Source organism: Schistocerca nitens, chromosome 4 (genome assembly GCF_023898315.1).
Source record: "Schistocerca nitens isolate TAMUIC-IGC-003100 chromosome 4, iqSchNite1.1, whole genome shotgun sequence".
Lineage (NCBI taxonomy): Eukaryota > Metazoa > Arthropoda > Insecta > Orthoptera > Acrididae > Schistocerca > Schistocerca nitens.
In genome coordinates, this window is record NC_064617.1 from 369,927,978 (window position 1) to 369,948,019 (window position 20,042).

The following is a 20,042-nucleotide window of genomic DNA, read 5'->3' on the forward strand; positions in this document are numbered from 1 at the left end:
GGACTTACCTCCTTTGGGTATCTGATGACTGTGGCTGCAGGTAGGGCATCAGAATGCAAAGTTAAATCAAAATAAATTTGCCAGTTCCTGTATACAGCAGAACTTGAATACAGCAGAACTTGAATACAGCAGAACTTGGCCATATAAATAGTTAAACTTTTTAATAGAATTTAAATTTCTTGTTCTTATTTGACAGGTTTGATGTCTTGGTTAACGGTGGAGGTGCAGTAACACTGCAGTTTCAGCGAAGTCCCTTTAGACCTCTAACAAGGACGGTCTTTGTGCCATGGAACCAAATTGTTGTTTTGCCACCTGTGACTATGCAGCTAAGTGATGACACAGATATATATTCTGAAAATGCAGGCTCTCTTGCTCTTGGAATGGGTAAGATTTCGAGCAAAATTCTGTAAATGTTATTTTTTGTCTGTAAGAAATTAATTAATATCTACTGTTGTAAACCCACTGAGGTGGAAAATCACTCCACCCCTCCCCTTTCTCTATGACTCTCTTCCTCTCCCACTCCCTCTCTCTCAGAATAGTGTATTGCAATATTTTACTGTAGTAGTAATATTAGTAGCAGTAGTAGTAGTAGTAGCAGTTTTATTCATCTATTGATAACTTTTACAAAGATACTGGCCATGTGGAACCACTTTACTTGTTACTGGAATATATAGATACATTCAGATACTTTTCACTTCATTACCTTTGCACATATTTTTCTGGGACGTAAATCACACTTCGAAGTACAGTTATTTCTCAGTTTGAAGGTATAACAGAATAGATAAAAAATCTACACACCAACTGGTGATGTGACAAAATACGTATAAAAGATATGGAATATGTAAGCTTTTGGGGTCAGTGGCTCATTATTCTGGCAGAAGGGTTGAAGGAAAAGGAATGATGAGATTTAGGAAATGGGGATAGTTACGGAAAGTCACCCAGAACCCTGGATTAGGGGAGAGTTACCACATGGGATGAGAAGAAAAAGATTGATTGCTGGTGCCTGTACCAGGTGAGATTTTACACCTTCAGATAGCGTTTGGTGCAGGCACCAACAATCAGTCTTTCCTTTTCATCCCATCTGGTAAACCTCTCTTGACTCAGGGTTCCGAGCGACTTTACAATAACGCTCCTCATTTCACAAACCTCACCAATCCCTTTCCTTCATCCCTCTTCCTTTCACTTCAACCTTTCTGCCAGAAGAAGGAACCATTGGCTCTTAAAGCTTACGAGTTTGCATATATTTTATTTGTTTTCTCGTTCTGGCACTTGGTGAGTGAATTGTTTATCTGTCCTAGTAAATTATATTTTGAATTACTTCTCAATTTTTTTCTAATGTACATTGCGTTCAAAATTAAGAAGAAGAATGAATGTTGAGGTTCTAAAATTAAATAATATTTGTTAGTGTTTACTAAAGCTAAATGTTGCTTAAAATGTAAAATAGACTTAAATATGAGCATCATATTTCACATGACAATATGATTTCAGTAGATGATTTCTTCATACCTTGATCAACATATTTTTAGTAAGTGATTAATTGACGCAACAGCTGCTTCAGTCCTCTCTCTCTCTCTCTCTCTCTCTCTCTCTCTCTCTCTCTCTCTTTTCGGGAGACAGATAGGTCAGTAGGTATGTGAGGCACATAAAAATGCCCCTTCACAAAACCCAAAAAAAAAGAACTCCTTAAGCATCATATTGGATAAAATAAAGTCCATTGCTAAGATTCCATGTTATCAGGCTCCCTGTGGCCAACCAAAAGATTTTGGGCATATTCCAATCATTTCCTAACATAGTTAGACATGTACCATCTTGTTTCCAAATAAAGTTTTCTGGTTCATCGTGCAGTTGAGGAAATAGCCATAGTTATATCATGTTCAGCAATTTCAAGCACTTCTGTTTCAACAAAGTTTCTAAATATGACAAAAATTACAATTTTGGAAAAGTTATCTGCACTGCAATCACTGCAATGTATTACGGATGTTTTCTGACCCCCAGATATAGCTTTAAACGAAACGTAGGCAGCTGAAATGTGTATCTTTAAAGCCTTTGACATAAACATCACTGAATCCTTAATTTACGGCCATTCCTCCAAATAGGTATCTTTGGATTACCTGAGGAAGACTCTCAGATGTTCAATATTCAGTTCACATTTTCTTATTCTTGCATACTCTACCAGTTAGAAAGACAGTAAGTACTTTCAAACAATGGTTGGATCATATTAACTGTTGAGAGATCACAATCAAATCTAATATGGGATGCACAAATGTTTACTCAGTATGTGCTGGCTCCAGACTGCAGTCATGGTGTATGCTGTTGGAAGCTGCACGTATTACTGAAAATCTGCCTCTTAAGTTTTCCTTTCAGTTTTCATGGGAGATCTTACATTCAGAAGCTAGTGTCAATTCTTAACTCAGTGTTGTCATTAACAACAAATCAATTCATACACTGGGGATGATGTTGACTCCACAAAATGAGGCAGAGAGCCACAAAAATACTGCAGTGTATTGGTCTATTGAGATACAATGTCTTCAGTTTTCCTCTGAAATAGATGGCTATATGTGAAGTAGGGGAGCCTTCACCTAAAACTGTACTGATCAGTTCCAGAGACTGACAAATTTGTCATTCTACACATTTAAGCATTTATCACTAGCTTATGTTTCTGCAGAATACTTACAAATTTGAAGTTCGTAAGTTTCACTGCTTCATTTAAAGTTGTACATGATTATCGGCTGTCTAAGGATGCTTGCTCAGTTCACACAAAAATGAACGCATCTGTTCTATCAGTCTCTCTCCAATTTTGTGCCTTCATATATTTGTTCACCATATGAATAACATGTTATGTTCAGTGCTGTTTTCATGTTGTTCATCACTTCTTATGTTTGTGAAGCAGTAAATATAATTAATTACTAACCTAAATTTTTCAATTAAAAATGTTTCTGTAATTGTATTATAACAACTTTACGGTTGTGCATTTTACAAATAATATTTTGAGGAAGTGGTTAAGATAACACAAAAATTGTAAGCTATTGAATAAATGTAAACTATTGTGTTGGAGATATTGATTAAGCTATACAATGATTTACAAATGTTATGATAACAAAGAAAGAATAATCTTTATAAAGCAGGAGACATACTCATAGGTAGGCTGGTGCTATACTGAATAGTTATTTCTTGTTATCTGTAAGGGAAATTTTGGACAAAAAATATGTATCTCACACTTTGCTTGTATTTACATATACAAGTTTCTCCTCTGCTCCCAAGTTTCTGCTCTTTCTGTCCTTTCATTTTTATGCTTATTTACTCCACACCACAAGAGGTGATGCAGTAGTAAATTTCTGGGCATGTAGTTGGCATATTCAGAGTCTACTCCAATTATCTTATCCAAAGTTTCCCTAAACTGAAATGAGGCTGTGATAGAAGAAGGCCTTGATAGAATGCTTTCCATATGTACTTTGTTTTCATAACTGAACCTGTATTCGTCACTTAATGAACTGTTTGTTATTGCAATACCATAAATTAAAAGGAAAAAAGAAAGAATGGAAAGTGGAGGTTGGTTTCCATTACTGTTACTTTCCTCTTTCTCACTAATGCTGTCTGTGTTTCTTTTGGTATATCTTTGTGCTCTTGAAATCTCCAACATTTTAAAGGTGTTGAAACTTCCTGGCAGATTAAAAATGTGTGGCAGGCTGGGTCTCCAACCTGGGACCATTGCCTTTTGTGGGCAAATTCTCTACCAACTGAGTTATCCAAGCACGACTCGTGACATGCCCTCACAGCTTTATTTCTGGCAGTATATCTTCTCTTTAAACTTGTCAGTTTCAGTAATATGAACTTGTTTTCTTCATTTTCAGCACTCTTCTTCTTTGATATGGGTGTTCATTTAGAGACGGTCTGTTTTTTGCAAGAAGATCACTTAGCAGGCTAACTAGGGTTAAGACACTAGACTTACATTTGGGAGGAATCCCTGTCAGACCATCTTAAAAGTTTGCTATGAGTTCCATAAAACATTTCAAGTCAGTGCTGGAATATTTCTCTTAACAAACCCATGACAAATTACTTCCTTCACAGTAGTCCAACTGGGCAAGTGTTCCATATCAAATGGCTCCAATGTTAGTGGAATATTCAGTTTTAATACCCTCCTCCCTCCATTTCATTAACATAACACACTTATATGCCACATCATTGTACTTCCATTTCTGGTTGCTGAACTTCATAGTGGCAGTGTTAATCAGTGAGATGGTATCTTCTTTTTCTCAGTTGTGGTGTTCATTTGCAGTGCTTCTTGTGACTTACATTTCTGTAAGTGGCTATTTTGGGACATTTATATTCATGAGCATCTGAATTAGACATAGCTATTGTGCTCAAGAGAAAGCACTCCTATCTGTATAGTGAATGAAATACACTGCTGGCCACCGTAAATTCAACATCCTGAAGGAAGCATCCGAATCAAGTGAAATTTACACCATGGGTTTGCAGCGATGAGATATGCAACTGATTAGAATTTCAGCGCAGACGCACATCACGCGCGCCTGTGGCGCCACCTCATAGCGCCATTTAAGGCTTGGCGATTTCGACGAGTGTACATTCGGCACATGTGTTTACCTTGTGGTTGTTTCACAAGACGATCAGTTATGCCTCGTAGACAACAGCGAACATCGTTTGATCAAGTATCTGAGTTCGACAGAGGAAGGATAGTGGCTTACCGAGATTGTGGATTATCATACAAAGAAATCGCTAGTCGTGTTGGACGAAACCAAACAACTGTAATGCGGATATGTGACCGTTGGATGCAGGAGGGTACGACGGACCGACGTGGTCGATCGCATTCACCTCAATGCACCACTGCACGTGCTGATAGGCAAATTGTGCGCATGGCAGTGACGGATCGCTCAGTGACATCCCGAACCATAGCACAGCACATTGCGTCTGTAACGCATCATCCAGTGTCTGTGCATACCATTCGGCGCCGTATACAGCAGAGTGGTCTGTCCGCAAGATGTCCATTGCTTCGTCTACCATTGACGCAGAACCACAGACGTCTCCGTCGCCAATGGTGTGACGACAGACGGATGTGGACGGCGGAATGGAATGACGTTGTCTTTACTGACGAGGCACGCTTCTGTCTGCAGCACCACGATGGTCGGATTCGAGTGTGGAGACACCGTGGAGAGAGGATGCTGGACCGCTGCATTATGCACCGCCACACTGGTCTTGCACCGGGTATTATGGTATGGGGCGGTATTGGATATTACTCTCGCACGCCTCTAGTATGCATTGCCAGTACTTTAAATAGCCGGCACTACATATCCGAGGTGCTGGAGCCAGTTGTCCTTCCTTACCTTCAGGGCTCGGCCACAGCCATATTTCAACAGGATAATGCGCGACCACACGTGACACGCATTGTCCAAAGGTTCTTCGTCAATAACCAGATTGAATTGCTTCCCTGGCCGGCTCGCTCTCCGGATCTTTCGCCGATATAAAACATGTGGTCCATGGTTGCTCAACGAGTGACCCAGATTACATCCCCAGCTGCCACACCAGATGATCTTTGGCAACGTGTGGAAGCTGCTTGGGCTGCTGTACCCCAGGAACACATCCAACGTCTCTTTGACTCAATGCCGAGACATGTGGCAGCGGTGATCTCCAATAATGGCGGCTACTCTGGCTACTGATTCTGGCAGGAACCACATGTCACAGACGTCTGTAAACGTAATCATTTGATACTTGGTCAACATGTTATCTACAAAATAAATTTTGTTGTGCTACCTCTTGTCTTTCTTGGTGTTGCATTTACGGTGGCCAGCAGTGTAATTTCACATGTCATGCCAAGATGTACAGTATCAAAACATTTGATCACAATCAAATCATGGGTGCCTACCACATGAAGTATTCTGTCTTCAAAATCAAAAAGACACTGGATTTTTCATGTAACACTGTAAGTACCAGCATTTAGGGGGAAATGCCACAGCCAGTGTTGGCTACTATGGATAGCATAATGTTAGTGACAAGGTCACCACAAATATTCCAATTTGCAATAGAGAAATGGTAAAACAAGTACTGCAAATTACTTGCCAATTCAGTGCTAGGCAACAACAACTGGTGATCAGCTTGCCATCTACAACTTCTTTGCTCCGTGGGATATAGAAAGCAATTAGCTACATGTGGAACTGAACTCACTAAACATTACAGAGCACAGGCAGAGGAAGAGTAACATCACTATCAGTTACTCACAATATAGAAGAATGTTGCTGACCACTTTTGGAGCCGTGCCAAATAATGCATCCCAGGAAGTAAGAAATAAATTCACTTCTTTTATGCTCAGCCTGAATACAACAGAACAGTCATTCATACTTGAATACACACTACTGTGTTCCAATCCTTTGATAGTCACAGTAGGAGAATTCTTAAAGGATGATTTTGGTAGGACCATATGATATCAGTGGAGAGTGGTAGGCCTCAAGGAAAGTCCAGAGGAGAGATCCCAGGGAGGTGGAAGCTAGTAGCGGGTCAGAGGCAGATATGGCTGATGTGGACAGATGGCTTCACTGGACAGACCAATGACACAGCCAACATAATCAGGGAGTGACAGTAAGTTGCGCACAGACGGGGTACAGGGCAGCAAATGTTGAGCCCAGCATGGGGTACCCAGACGAGACAGAGAGCTATTGCTCAGGCATAACTCGGAGTAAAGGCATTGGTGGCTATGGTGAAGAACTTCAAGGAGGTGCAGAGTAAAAACTTGGGTCATGACTCAGAACAAAGATGTCAGTGGCTCATATGGTGAACTTGGATAGCATCCTGAGTAAAAACTCGGATGTGACTCTGGGTGTATGAAAACACTGGGCAGTGCGATCTCTGACTGAAGGACTGGTGATTGCAGTTGGCACTTGGCCCAGTGTGACTCCTAGTGTGAATTGGCTCTCAGTGACTGGTTGGCATTCTTTATACGTGCCCGGTGAAAGAATACTTCTGTGAGATGAGCAGGCACATGATAAGTAGCACGATAACCAGTACAGGCAGTGCCTCTCGCACCTCTAGTGCCGGAGCAGGCACCACATATTACTGAGTTGTCTGTGGAAGATAGGGTTGACAACAAACACATTGTGCTTATGTTTGTGGTCGTACTGTTCGCCTTGCATATCTTCAGAGGTGTTGCCAGTGGCCAGGACAGGTGGCAGCTTGTTATACACATCTGCGTTTTGTACCATTGGACCCCAAGGGGATACTATAACCATATGATGTGAGGCATTTTAGTTGCCAACAGAGCACAGTTCAGAAAAAAAGTGGAAGTGTTGCTGACATTTACACTAGATGAAATGGTGCCTCTGATATGTCCACCATCATGCTTCATCAGTGACCATATGGAAACATACTGTTCCATCACGTTCATCTGTTTATTTGCCCCTATATCACCTCCCTTCAGTCCTGCTGGACTCAGATGTAACTCAGTGAAGCATGACATCTTCACCTTTGTCCCTACTGTTATCAATCTCAATAACATATCTAGATGTTGACGAGTATGGTTCTCCAGTACTTTCAGTGTCAAGGGGAGTCCGTTCCATGATGATATCTGCTGTGTGCTACATCATCAGCATTATGAAAAGGAAGCTGTACACTACTTGGTAGATGTCTCTAATTCAGTTGTTCTTGACTTGTTAAATGTTTCTTTTGCAGTTCTTATCACATTAGGCTTTTTAATTTATGCATAATTATGTAATTGCTTTTCATATTAACACTCCATTGCTGTTGGACAGGTGTACCTCTCAGCAGTATGCCGCTGTTTTCAAATATTGCGCAACGGGAACCATGCCTGGACCATGACCATGAGTTGTTGCGACCGGTTGTTATGTCAACCTGGATGCCAGAGAAAGTTGGTGGCATTCCTGGAAGAAGTTTAGTTTTTGCAGAAACTCAGGTAAGGCACTAGTTTAAAGGTTGGGACATACAAACAAGAAACTAGGCATATGAAAATTGACAATTATCAGTAGCTGTTATTTAGCAGTTAAAGAAAGTGAGACAGCTACAGGTGGTCAGTAGTAAAATAAAGCCCTTTAAGAATTTAAAGAATTTGTTACCAATAAAAGGAAAGAAGACTGAAATGCAAAAGGTGTAAAAGTTAAGTCATTGTAACTCTGGACACAAGAAATAGACCAGCAAACTGATGTAACATTGGAATTAATCTTGTGCTTTAGGAAGCGGTTTGATAATGGTTAAGAGTTATAAAAACAATAACAGAAAAAATAGAAACATAAATTACATGAGTGTCAGCAAAATTTAGGAAAAATAGGGGCTGAAAAATGGGAATAATGTAAAGAGAAAAAGACAGGGAGGTTACAAACTAATAGAAATGCACAGGAGGAGGTAGAGAACAAGTAAGACAAGATTATGATGAGTTGCATATTCAGTGAGATTCCAGAACATTGCAGGATGTTCAGTACGCTATGGATGAAATTCACAGCTGCTTACTGCTCAGCCATTTTCAGGGTAATTAAAAACTAAGGTTTGTGTGTTATTTTTTACATTATTTATACTTGAACTGAGCACTGTGTTAAAATAAATCAAAGGACAGGATAGGAAGTAAATTAATGAGGACCTTTTCAATAAAAGCTGTGCAACCTATTATCATAAATTATGTAGGAAGACTACAAAAAGACTAATTATTGATCACTATATGGTGCACCATATTGCTCAGGGCATGTTAATAACACATCTATTGTGGGCCACATGTAGAGAAGAAATTAATGTAATTGTTGGAATATGTTAGTAGGAAACACAGGAATATTAATCACCATGGTGCTGGAAGAGCATAGAATATTTTTTTGTTTCTAGAGATACTAGTTCATTGTATAGAGCATTATTCTATGGGGCACTTAATTTGCTGAAAAACTACCCATGTAGATTTGAATCTGTAGGTGACCTTAGAGGAAACAAGGTGTACATAGCCTCAGGCTTTAATATCATGTTACCATGTAAAATTGGTATGTTTACAGTCTATTTTCCATTTCATACATTATATTCAAAAGGCTTTTTGCACAAAAATACCCAACCACTCATAATAACAGGAATAAAACAAGAAAATGGAAAAAACAGATGGTATCTTCCATTAATAGGAAGTATTTTTTTTAAAACCAGTTCGGATTTCCAGGAAACAGATTATTGTGACTGCACAATTTATATTTGGTGTTGTGGCGTAACAAGCCAGCTACGCCACACTGAGAAGGAAGCCGAAAGGCACGCGTACACACACACACCGACTGGCGTCAAGTCTGGAACAGGATACGTTATGACTGCTATAAAGAAAATACGTAGCTTTGGAATATACTTAACTTTTAATCAATCCTTGTGATACATCTCTCTTGACTATACAAATGAGACTCGTAAGATACATGCACTGATACAATTGGCGCCTTGCTAAGTCGTAGCCATTAACTTTAGCTGAAGGCTATTCTAACTGTCTCTCGGCAAATGAGAGCAAAGGCTTCGTCAGTAGTCGCTAGCAACGTCGTCGTACAACTGGGGCGAGTTCTCGTACGTCTCTCGAGACCTGCCGTGTGGTGGCGCTCGGTCTGCGATCCCACAGTGGTGACACGCGGGTCCGACATGTACTAATGGACCGCGGCCGATTTAAGCTACCACCTAGCAAGTGTGGTGTCTGGCAGTGACACCACATTTGGTATAGTGGTTTTTTGTCCCCCTGTATCAAATAAAAGCTGTACGCTCATCCTCTTCAGTTCAACTCTTCTGAGTTTTCAATACCCACATAACAGCATAATGGGCAAAAAAGTTTTAAGAGCCTTGCCCTAGCTGTAATCTTTCAGGACTCAGTAATCAAAGAATTTGTAAAAATATGTCTGTCAGATAACTAAAACATCCAGCAAGCATAATTTAATATGGAAAATGCCTTAAATACATATTTGTTCAGTCTTTGCTCATAAAGAAATCAATGGCATGACTCTTTGTTAATGCTGTGATGCTTGCCACCAGTTTTAATGGTGTCTTGCCTGAATTTCTAGTCACTTCAGTGTTGCAGTTGTCTGTTTTATCTTTGACGTGTAAGCCATTTAGTGATGTTTGCACCATCTGTGACACATGCAAACTTTTTTCCAAATTTAGGCATTTGTAAATTATTGCACAGATCTGGAGATTAATTTTAGAGGAAGAAAATAAAATAAATGGTGAAAGATGAGTCTGCCAGCAAGAAGTTTCAGGCTACTTAAATCACAGTGATACTGGCCACTTCATTACTGAGGAATTTGTGTACTGCAGAAAACATTAAGAAGCAGAAGCACTAAATTTTGCTGTGGGACTGTGCATGAAATATAAAAGAGGAGATAAGCATTTTCAGGAAAAATAAATTACGTGCTGTATTGGGAAACAAGACTCTGAAAGTAGTTGTCGAGTTTTGCTATTTTGGCTCCAAAATAACTGATGATGGCCAAAGTAGAAAGGATATAAAATGTAGACTGGCAATGGTAAGGAAAGTGTTTCTGAAGAAGGGAAATTTGTTAACACCGAATACAGATTTAAGTGTTGAGAAGTCTTTTCTGAAATTATTCATATGGATTCTAGTCACGTATGGAAGCGAAACATGGACGGTTAACTGTTTAGACAAGAAAGGAATAGAAACTTTTGAAATGTAGTGCTACAAAAGAATTCTGAAGATTAGGTGGGTAGATCATGTAACTAATGAGGAGGTACTGAATAGAATTGGCAAGAAAAGAAATTTGTGGCACAACCTGATTGTAAGAAGGGACATGTTGCTAGGGCACATTCTGACACATCAAGGGATCACCAGTTTAGTATTTGAGGGAAGTGTTGATGGTTAAAATCATAGAAGGAGGCGAAGAGGTGAGTACAGTAAGCAGATTCAGAAGGATATAAGTTGCAGTAGCTATTCGGAGATGAAGAAGCTTGCACAGGGGAGAGTAGTGTGGAGAGCTGCATCAAACCTGTCTTTGGACTGAAGACCAGAACAACAACATTGCAAAACAATTCACCTATTTTAAAAGGATATAATATGTGATCTAATTTTGATTGATAAGGAGAAGGAAACGTTCTTCTGCATTTTTTAAAAAAGTAACTTTTAAAAGTTTTGTCATTTTTTTGCACAAGAGCACAAAATTTATAGTTATTTCACATTACTGCCTGATGATAGCATAAGCGAACACTTCGAAATCCCTGGATTCACAATAATAGGAGGCTGAATGGAGAATATTATATTCTCCTGACAAAGAAAAGGTTGTTGTCATTATTTGCTTCAGGAATATCCTATGTTGAAAGTCAGCACACTTTCTTTACTTTCTTACCATCTTACTAATTACAACAATACTTACATTATCAGCAAACATTATCAAAATACATTTCTTACTGATGAGCAAATTGTCAATTTTGAATACTTGAATTGCTTTTGTCAGCATTCTTGGTTTTGAAGTTTTTCTTATGTCTGATGTTCGTGGCATCTCACCAGATTGGTTTTTATACATTCCTTGTCTTATTAAAATGCTTCTTCATAATTGTTTATCTCTAGAAATGTAATACTTCTAATTTTTTGCGAAAGGTTTACAGCTTTTGATTCATGAAATAAGTTTCTCCGTTCACACAAGACTATTGCACCAATCATTTCTGATACATAAATTCATTAATTTCACACTGATCTATCCTAACAAATGTGCTGGCCTCTTTTCAGTGTTAGTAATTATGCAAATAATATGCAGATATAAAATTTACTGGTGAAAACTATTAAGAAAGACTTGAATGGCATTCTTGGGTGGGTGATAACCCAGAGGGGTAGGTTCAGTCAGCTTACTGGAAAGGGCTTTTCTTCTTGTATGCACAATAGACCATTTGGTCATAGGTGTGAGGGTTGTGTCTTGAGCGTAACTGTTGAGTGGAGGTGACTAACAGGTATATGTAGTGTTGTGTGTCGGGCCTGGTGGTCCAGTAGTAAAGCTCATGCCTAGGAATGAAAAGATCATGGGACTGAATCCTGGTTAAACCATGGAATATTTCAGTGTGCATTTAACCTGACCTTCGTCTCTGAATGATATAAAGATTTTCTTCCTTATCTCAGTAGGCTCTCTGGGGTAGGTAAGGATCATGCAAGTTGCCAAAGTGGGGTGCAATTGAAAGACTTGCACCAGGACATTGAGCCACGCTGACTTATTATTATTGTTATTATTAATGTGTGGTGTCATGTTTGTGTTGTATGATTATGGGTAAAGGTAGTGGGTGAAACTCGGTGCTGACTTACAGCCTACTACTCTTCAATAGCATTAAGGGCACACCAAGTGTAGTGGCCTCGTCTGACAAAGAGATCACGATCAAACAATAGAAAATCCTGGATGGAATGTAACAATATTACGAGAAGGAAAATTGGTACTCACCATATGGTGGAGATGCTGAGTTGCAGATAGGCACAACAAAAAGACTTACAATTAAAGCTTTCAGCCATTAAGGCCTTCGTCAACAGTAGACACACACACACACACACACACACAAACAAATCTCAGTTGCCTGAGACTGCAGTTGTGTGTGTGTGTGTGTGTGTGTGTGTGTGTGTGTGAGTGTGTGTATCTATTGTTGACAAAGGCCTTAATGGGCGAAAGATATAATTGTGAGTCTTTTTGTTGTGCCTATCAGCGACTCAGCATCTCCACTATATGGTAAAGATCACAATCAAAGTGCACCATGCACTCACTCATGTGACACTGAGGGAAGATTTGAAATTTAATCCAGGATGTTGTCGAGAAAGTCTGATGATCAAGAACTTCTACAGTTCCGTGCATTCTGCTGTTACTGGTGCTGAAAATTTCTTCCCCCACCAGGATCTGAATCGACTACCTCAAAGTTGAGTGTCACATGTTAGTGATGTCAGCTATGGAATTGTGTAAAAGTAAAAGCTTACAAAGAGGCAGAATGGCGGGCCAGTGCCTAATTTCGGGAGACAAAATTCCAGGTACTGCCAATAGACAAAGACAATATTTTTCTATTTTTAGATGTGCAAATCATCACTAATTGAAATTCTGCCTTCTGAAGGTAAGTTTTGGCCAGCCATTCTGTCTCCATAATAATTTAGTGATAAAAAAATATTCTACTAAATGATATACTGTGTAAAATGGCACTAAAAGTCCTATCTGGGGTAGAAAGGAAACTAGTCACTATATAGTTGAGATATTGATGGGCTGCCAGGCCCATAAACAAGTGTGAAAACATTGCTGGCTCAGCTAGGAAAATGTAGTTGTGCTTATGTATTGTGTTGCTTAGTTGTGTAGGACATTGTTTGAAAATTCAACTGTTTTTTCAAGCTTGTTTACATGCCTGTCAGCTGCTCAGTGCCCCAACAATAGTGTGACTGCCTTTCTTTACTTCCTTCATTATGTATTTGCATTGTATAACAAAGATCAAAACTAAAGGTAGTCTTATGAGTTCTTCATACAAAAATATGAATATTGTTAATTCAAGCATGGGATAAAACCACAAATAGAAGGATGTCACTGTTGCCTCCCCTCTCAACTGGCGCCAGTACGTAGGTAATCAGCATATCTGAATAGAAAAGATGAAAAGTCCCTTGTGATTTGCGATACACAAAATCATCGTACCTCTGCAATGAAAATAGTTGTTTGCTTATAAGCTACTAAAAAGTGTGAGCAGAATTTTAAAAGTAAATAAAAAGATAAGTTAATATTTAATTTGTGCTAAACTCATGTCATGCATTAGGTACTGTTACTATCTACCATACATGTTTATTAATATAATAGAGGGAAACATTCCACATGGGAAAAATATATCTAAAAACAAAGATGATGTGACTTACCGAACGAAAGTGCTGGCAGGTCGATAGACACACAAACAAACGCAAACATACACACGAAATTCAAGCTTTCGCAACAAACTGTTGCTTCATCAGGAAAGAGGGAAGGAGAGGGAAAGACGAAAGGATGGGGTTTTTAAGGGAGAGGGTAAGGAGTCATTCCAATCCCGGGAGCGGAAAGACTCCGCTCCCGGGATTGGAATGACTCCTTACCCTCTCCCTTAAAAACCCACATCCTTTGTTTGTGTGTCTATCGACCTGCCAGCACTTTCGTTCGGTAAGTCACATCATCTTTGTTTTTAGATATAGATGTTTATTATGTATATGTAACAAAAATAATAAAAAATTATAAATTCTGGACTTAATGAGCACAGTTATAATTCTTAACTAAACGAGGTAATTCAGGAGGCCATGTACCTTTTATGTAAATGGTTTGGTTGATAATATCTGCAACTTTCTAAGATTGTTTGCAGATGATTTGGTGATGCTGTTGTTCGTACACAGCTACTAATGAGAATTGCTTAAGGTATTTTAGGTCCATCTATGTACCTACTAAAAATACATATTTACTTTACCACATGTATTTCTTTTACTGACTTAAAACATCATCAGTGGTCCAAAATAAAAAAATATTTTCAACTCTGGTTTGGTTGTACATCATAAAACAGTTCATTTTTAAGCTATTGGATATTGGAAAGCATGTGTGAACAACATGTTTTGTCAAGGAACTCAAAATTATAGGAATACATATTCCATTATACAAATTGTGGTTCATTATCTTGCTTTTACAGATTCTTCAGGAGAGTATCCGGATTCCAGGATCTGGTCTGCACTTAGTCTATCGCAGCAGCCAGGCCCCAGGATATTTGTCACGTGTCCTAATGCAGCTGACTCACTCGACAATTCCTCCAACCCTTACCCATGTCCATGTACGTGTAGAAATTGAAGGATCAGTTCACACCCGTACTTACGAAGCTGATCCTCATCTCACACACACATTTGCTTGGAACAAGAGAAATGTTTACAAACAAAAGGTATGTTTTGATGCAGAAGGCAACGCAATGGACAGGTATATTTTTATTTTATTGAAATAAGTTGGTAGTTACTGTCAGGTTCATTCTCATTTTAGACTTGAATACTTATAGATAATTTTATCATCGCAAATAAATTCAATAAACCACTGTTGCCAAAGACCTTAGGATTAATTTGCATTGCAAGGGAGTTCAGACCAACAATATTCTGAAAATATATTAACAGCACTACAAGCACCATTAACCACAAACTGTCATACATTTGTTGGAACAGTTTTCAGCTCTAGGGACTTTTTTTAGATCATTCAACTTTTCAGTACATCTTTGAAAAGAGCAAGTGTAACTACTTCATCTTGTCACATTTCAATGGGTCCCTACACATTCGTTCAAAACTCTGCTAAAGGTTTCATGTGACTAGCACAGAGGCTGTGGATAAGCCAGAACTCATTGCCGTGTAGGTGCTAGCTTTGCCATATTGTGTGAGAGCATCTGTAGAGTTTGGAAAGAATAGGGAAGAGCCCATAACAAGGTCAAACATTGAGTTGGTCTGTGAGACATGTTCAGATCATCTGGTAGGTAGTGCACTGCCTGTGAAAGGCAGTAGTCTGGCTTCCTTTCTGGGACAGCATTCAGTTTTAACTTGTCATTTACAATTATTGTACCATATTGCATAATAGTTAATTCTAAATTCATAGACTTTTGGAGGCAGGACTGACAGGAATATAAAATAGCCAAAGGTATAATTTTGGTGCTTTTGTGATACATTTTACCTACTTATTGTGTGAAAGTTGAACTTCTCTTTGGCACCATGCATCAAGAGAATACTTTTCTATGAGGTATGTTTTTGAAGCCTTCATCCTAGGACTTACATTACAAAGATAATGATAATTTTTATCCTCAGTCACTTCTTTTTGTGATTATTTACAGAAAACTAAATAAATTTTTGTGATCAGAGAAAACAAGACAGAAACTCGAGCTCAAAATTGAAAGCACCAATTAGTAACTTTCTGTGTTATGACTTCAACAACAATACAAAAAATATTAGGATGTTTATCAAGGCCAATTAAGTGTGAAACAAGAAGACCAATGTCTTTAGCTTCCTCTGTTTTGGTTAAGGGTTAAGCAATCCAAAAAACAACAGTGCCTTATATGCCATGTAGTACTAAACATAAGAGGAATCTTGTAAAGATTATTAATGATAATGGCTGAAGTAATATATTTTTTTCTGTATTTTGATAGTTACCCTTAGTCATATCTATTGTATGGAAACTGTAAAAATATCCATTCATATCTTAACAACTAGCTCTAACTGTAGTTAAAACGACAGTTCTGATCTTCTCTAAGTGAAAAACGCACTGGACTTGGATTAGATTACAGGGTCAGTCAGTCAAACCAGAAATAAGTCATGTTTTATCATGGAGTAATAATAATTCATATTTCGCATGCTGATGGAATGAGACCATCACACAGGGTCATTTGTGCAAGAAGCAAATGGTAAACTGTCTTTCATTAGTGTTATGTTGGGAAACTTATTTCTTCCATGAAAGAAGTCGATTATAAAATGAATCTACATGGCGCATATGTGCTGAAATATTGCTCACGTGTGTCAGATATGCATAAAGTTGGAGTAGTAGGGTATATTTTAACATGTCTTATAAAGATAGGAGGAAATATCATGAGTTCGGCAGAGATGGATGTTGTTGCAGAATCTGAATAGTTGCAGAGTCTGAATTGTTGCAGAATCTAAATTGATGCATGCTTAATTTTTATGGATGATCTACCAATATACTGTTACTGCCTTGCAGAGGGATTGTGGAAGTCAGAGTAGCTTGTTTATAAATCGCACAGCTGTGGATGGATAGTTATTACTCACACACAGCAGCTGCAAATAGAAAAATGAACACCTAAGAAACAATTAAGTGGAAAATGTCTGCAGAGTACATTGGTCTCATGGGCTGGATTTGTCCACCAATTAGTATTGTGTGAACAGTAAAAAGATCAAGAATGAAGTGTTCCTAACTTGATTTTTACACATTGTTTGTCTTCTGGAATTTCCTCTTTTGTAGTTGTCCTGTAATCGTTGATTTTATGAACAGCCGTTAAATAACATACACAACACTTCAAAAACTAATATACGATCATCTGATATTTATTGCCACACAGCAAATTTCAATGATCATCTTGTATTCATGAATTTATACAGTTAATACGTCACAGGCCAACACTTCACCTAATCTAAGAGTGGTTTGACAGAATTTTTAAAGCGGCAAGATATGAACTTACCACTGACTTAACATAGATTGATTATGAGATCACTGATCAGCACTCACTCCCATAGATTTATTCATTCAGACTAGTGGGTACCGAGTGAACACTACATAGTATCTGCACTCTTTAATTGTTCAAGCTTGACTGACTGAAACTTCATGCAGGATGCCTATTTATAGATGCATGTGTTACAGAAAACTATAAATTGGTAAAATACTAAATTAATACATTTTGATTATTAATATAAAACAAAGCAAAATTAGAGGACACAACGAAACAACTGTCAGAAAAGTAATTTTGTCTAACTAAAAGCTGTATAGCTAGCAAATGACAAAATTATCAGCACTGTTTTAAGGGAGAGCAGTTTAATGTAAAAGTGGATTCACAAAGTTCACGAAAACATATCTTGATGTGTACATTTTCTAACTGAATAATTAATAAACTAACAGGATGTAAATGAAAGTATACACTTTCACAAACAGAAAAATCAGGACTACAAAACTTTTGTACTGAATTTTGGAAATAATTACTTTTTAGGGTTGCACCATTTTAGAACACGAAAGGTTTGAATACAAATAACTATTGAAATATGAAGTTTTTGTAAAAGGTAAAGTGTTTGTTGAAAGGTAAAAAATGAGGGTTTTCTGATACCCTTTGTGAATATAAAGGCAAACAACTTTTAGTAGCACTGAAAATTTACTTGCACGTGGTGTACATGTATAATAAATCACAAATATGTATTTGAAGAAAATATATCCAGTTGCACTAATTATACTATTGTCATCAGTAATCAGGAAATCACGTAGTGAATAATAAAGGTTTATGAAATATGCCATGGACAAGAATTTAGTCATTTTATGTAACTATATTTATTTTTCCATAGAAATCTCTTTTTTCAGTACACATATCGTACACAGGATATTGGTTTTTCAAACATCAAACATACATTATGTAAATTTTTATAACAAATTGGATCTATACAGTTAATAATTACAATTTTTTAAATACTGTGTATTTTTTACTTATTTCTACAATTAAAGATACAAATTACATTTTTTCTTGCATGAGATATTGAGAAATTTAATAGTAGCAGTTTTTCAGAAGGTAGGCTGTCACAGACTTTTTAAAGCTCTGTAGTTCAGGAAGAGATTTTATATATCTTGGTAATCTTTTGTATAATTTTGTTCCTGCATGATATACACCTTTTTGGCATAGTTTTGTGTTACAATGATTGACATGTATGTCACTGTCTTGACTGGGTGCTATAATCATAGACACTTTTGTTTTGAGGAAAAAGGTTTTCTTTTCTCAGTATACCTTTTTTTTAACATGCATGACTATTTCCAGTATATAAATGCAGGAAAGAGGTAAGATCTTTAGATCTTTAAATAAAGGTTTGCATGGTTTTCTGCTGCTCACTTGTTTCATTATTCTTATAATTGCCTTTTGTTTGCTGAAAACTGATTTGGCCTGGTGTACATTTCCCCAGAAAATGATACCTTACTTCAGTATTGAATGTATGTGAGCAAAGTATACAGCCCTAACTGTTTCTGCACTAGTATTGTTGCCAAGAATTCTTACTACATAGCTCAGTTTTGCTGGTTTTGAATTTAGGGATGTGATACGAGTGCTCCATTTAAGGTTGTCCTGGATATGAATTCCAAGAAATTTATTTTCATTGACAACACTAATGATTTTGTTATTTATATATATTATGGGTTGTGTCACATTTTTATTCTGATCTGTGTGGAAATTCATGAGTACCATTTTTTGGGGATATAACTATTAGCCTTTTTCTGGTAAACCCTTCAGACACTTCTTTTGCAGATGCAGTGAGATTATCTTTTTTACTTCCTTTAAGTAATAGAAAAGTGTCATCTGCAAATGGTACAGGTTCAGAATCCCTAACATGTGATGGGAAATCATTAATGTATACCAAAAAAAGAAGGGGACCTAAAATAGAGCCCTGTGGAACACATGACGTAGTCCACATGGTTCCAAAAGGTGTACCTGGAGTTCATTTCCTTCCATGTACTTAATTTCAGTTACCTGAGAATGATGTTCCGAATATTATTTAATCCACTGATTTGGCACACCTCATACACCATACCGTTCAAGCTTCCTCAAGAGGACAGAATGATCAATCACATCAAAAGCTTTTGTTAGGTCTCGGAATAAATGTGAGATATTTCTATGGTTGTCCACTGCATTTAAGAAATGGTTTATCAGGTTGAAAGTGGCTGTTTGAGTTGATCGCTGTGGTCTGAAACCGTGTTGACATCCAGAAATAATATTATTCCTGTCAAAGAATGTAGTTAGTTGTGAAAAGAAAACTTTTTCAGTAATTTTTGAAAACCCTAACAGTAGAGACACAGGCCTATAGTTACCCATATTGCTGATCACCTTTCTTATATAAGGGTATTACTTTTGCCATTTTCAGTTGCAGTGGGAAGACACCACATAATAAGGAAAAATTGCATATGTCTAATAAAGGAGAGAGTATTTGTCTTGCTTTTACTTTTATAATATAATCTGGAATATCATCAATACTAGTTGAATAATTGTTCTTCAGTGAGTGAATGGTATTTAGGAGCTCTGTTGGGCCTATTGAACTGAGTAACATGGATATATTGTGATGTTTAAAGCTTTCCCAGCATACTGATTGTTCCATAAAAACACCGGAGAACTGCCGGATATCAGTAACGTCCTGCCACGATATTTCGGCACAGAGTCTTCTGGCCATTTTAAGGTGATTGCCACTGTAGTACTACAGTGGCACTCACCTGACGATGGCCAGAAGACTCTGCGCCGAAATATTGTGGCAGGACATTACTGATATCCGGCAGTTCTCCCTTGTTTTTATGGATATATTATTTGTTTCAATAAATGTAATTTCTTTCCATGTCTTATTAGGTGGATTTCCAAATTTTTCC

The 20,042-nt window shown here is 37.7% G+C and overlaps 1 protein-coding gene across 1 annotated transcript in view; it reads left to right on the forward strand.

The window, feature by feature from the left end:
- Positions 1 to 20,042, forward strand: part of LOC126252108 (teneurin-a) — a 352,713-nt gene that overhangs the window by 240,940 nt on the left and 91,731 nt on the right. The window contains exons 13-15 of the mRNA XM_049952972.1: positions 197 to 384; positions 7,755 to 7,915; positions 14,602 to 14,844. Of these exons, the coding sequence (XP_049808929.1) occupies positions 197 to 384; positions 7,755 to 7,915; positions 14,602 to 14,844 (592 nt within the window). The remainder of the gene's footprint in view (positions 1 to 196; positions 385 to 7,754; positions 7,916 to 14,601; positions 14,845 to 20,042) is intronic.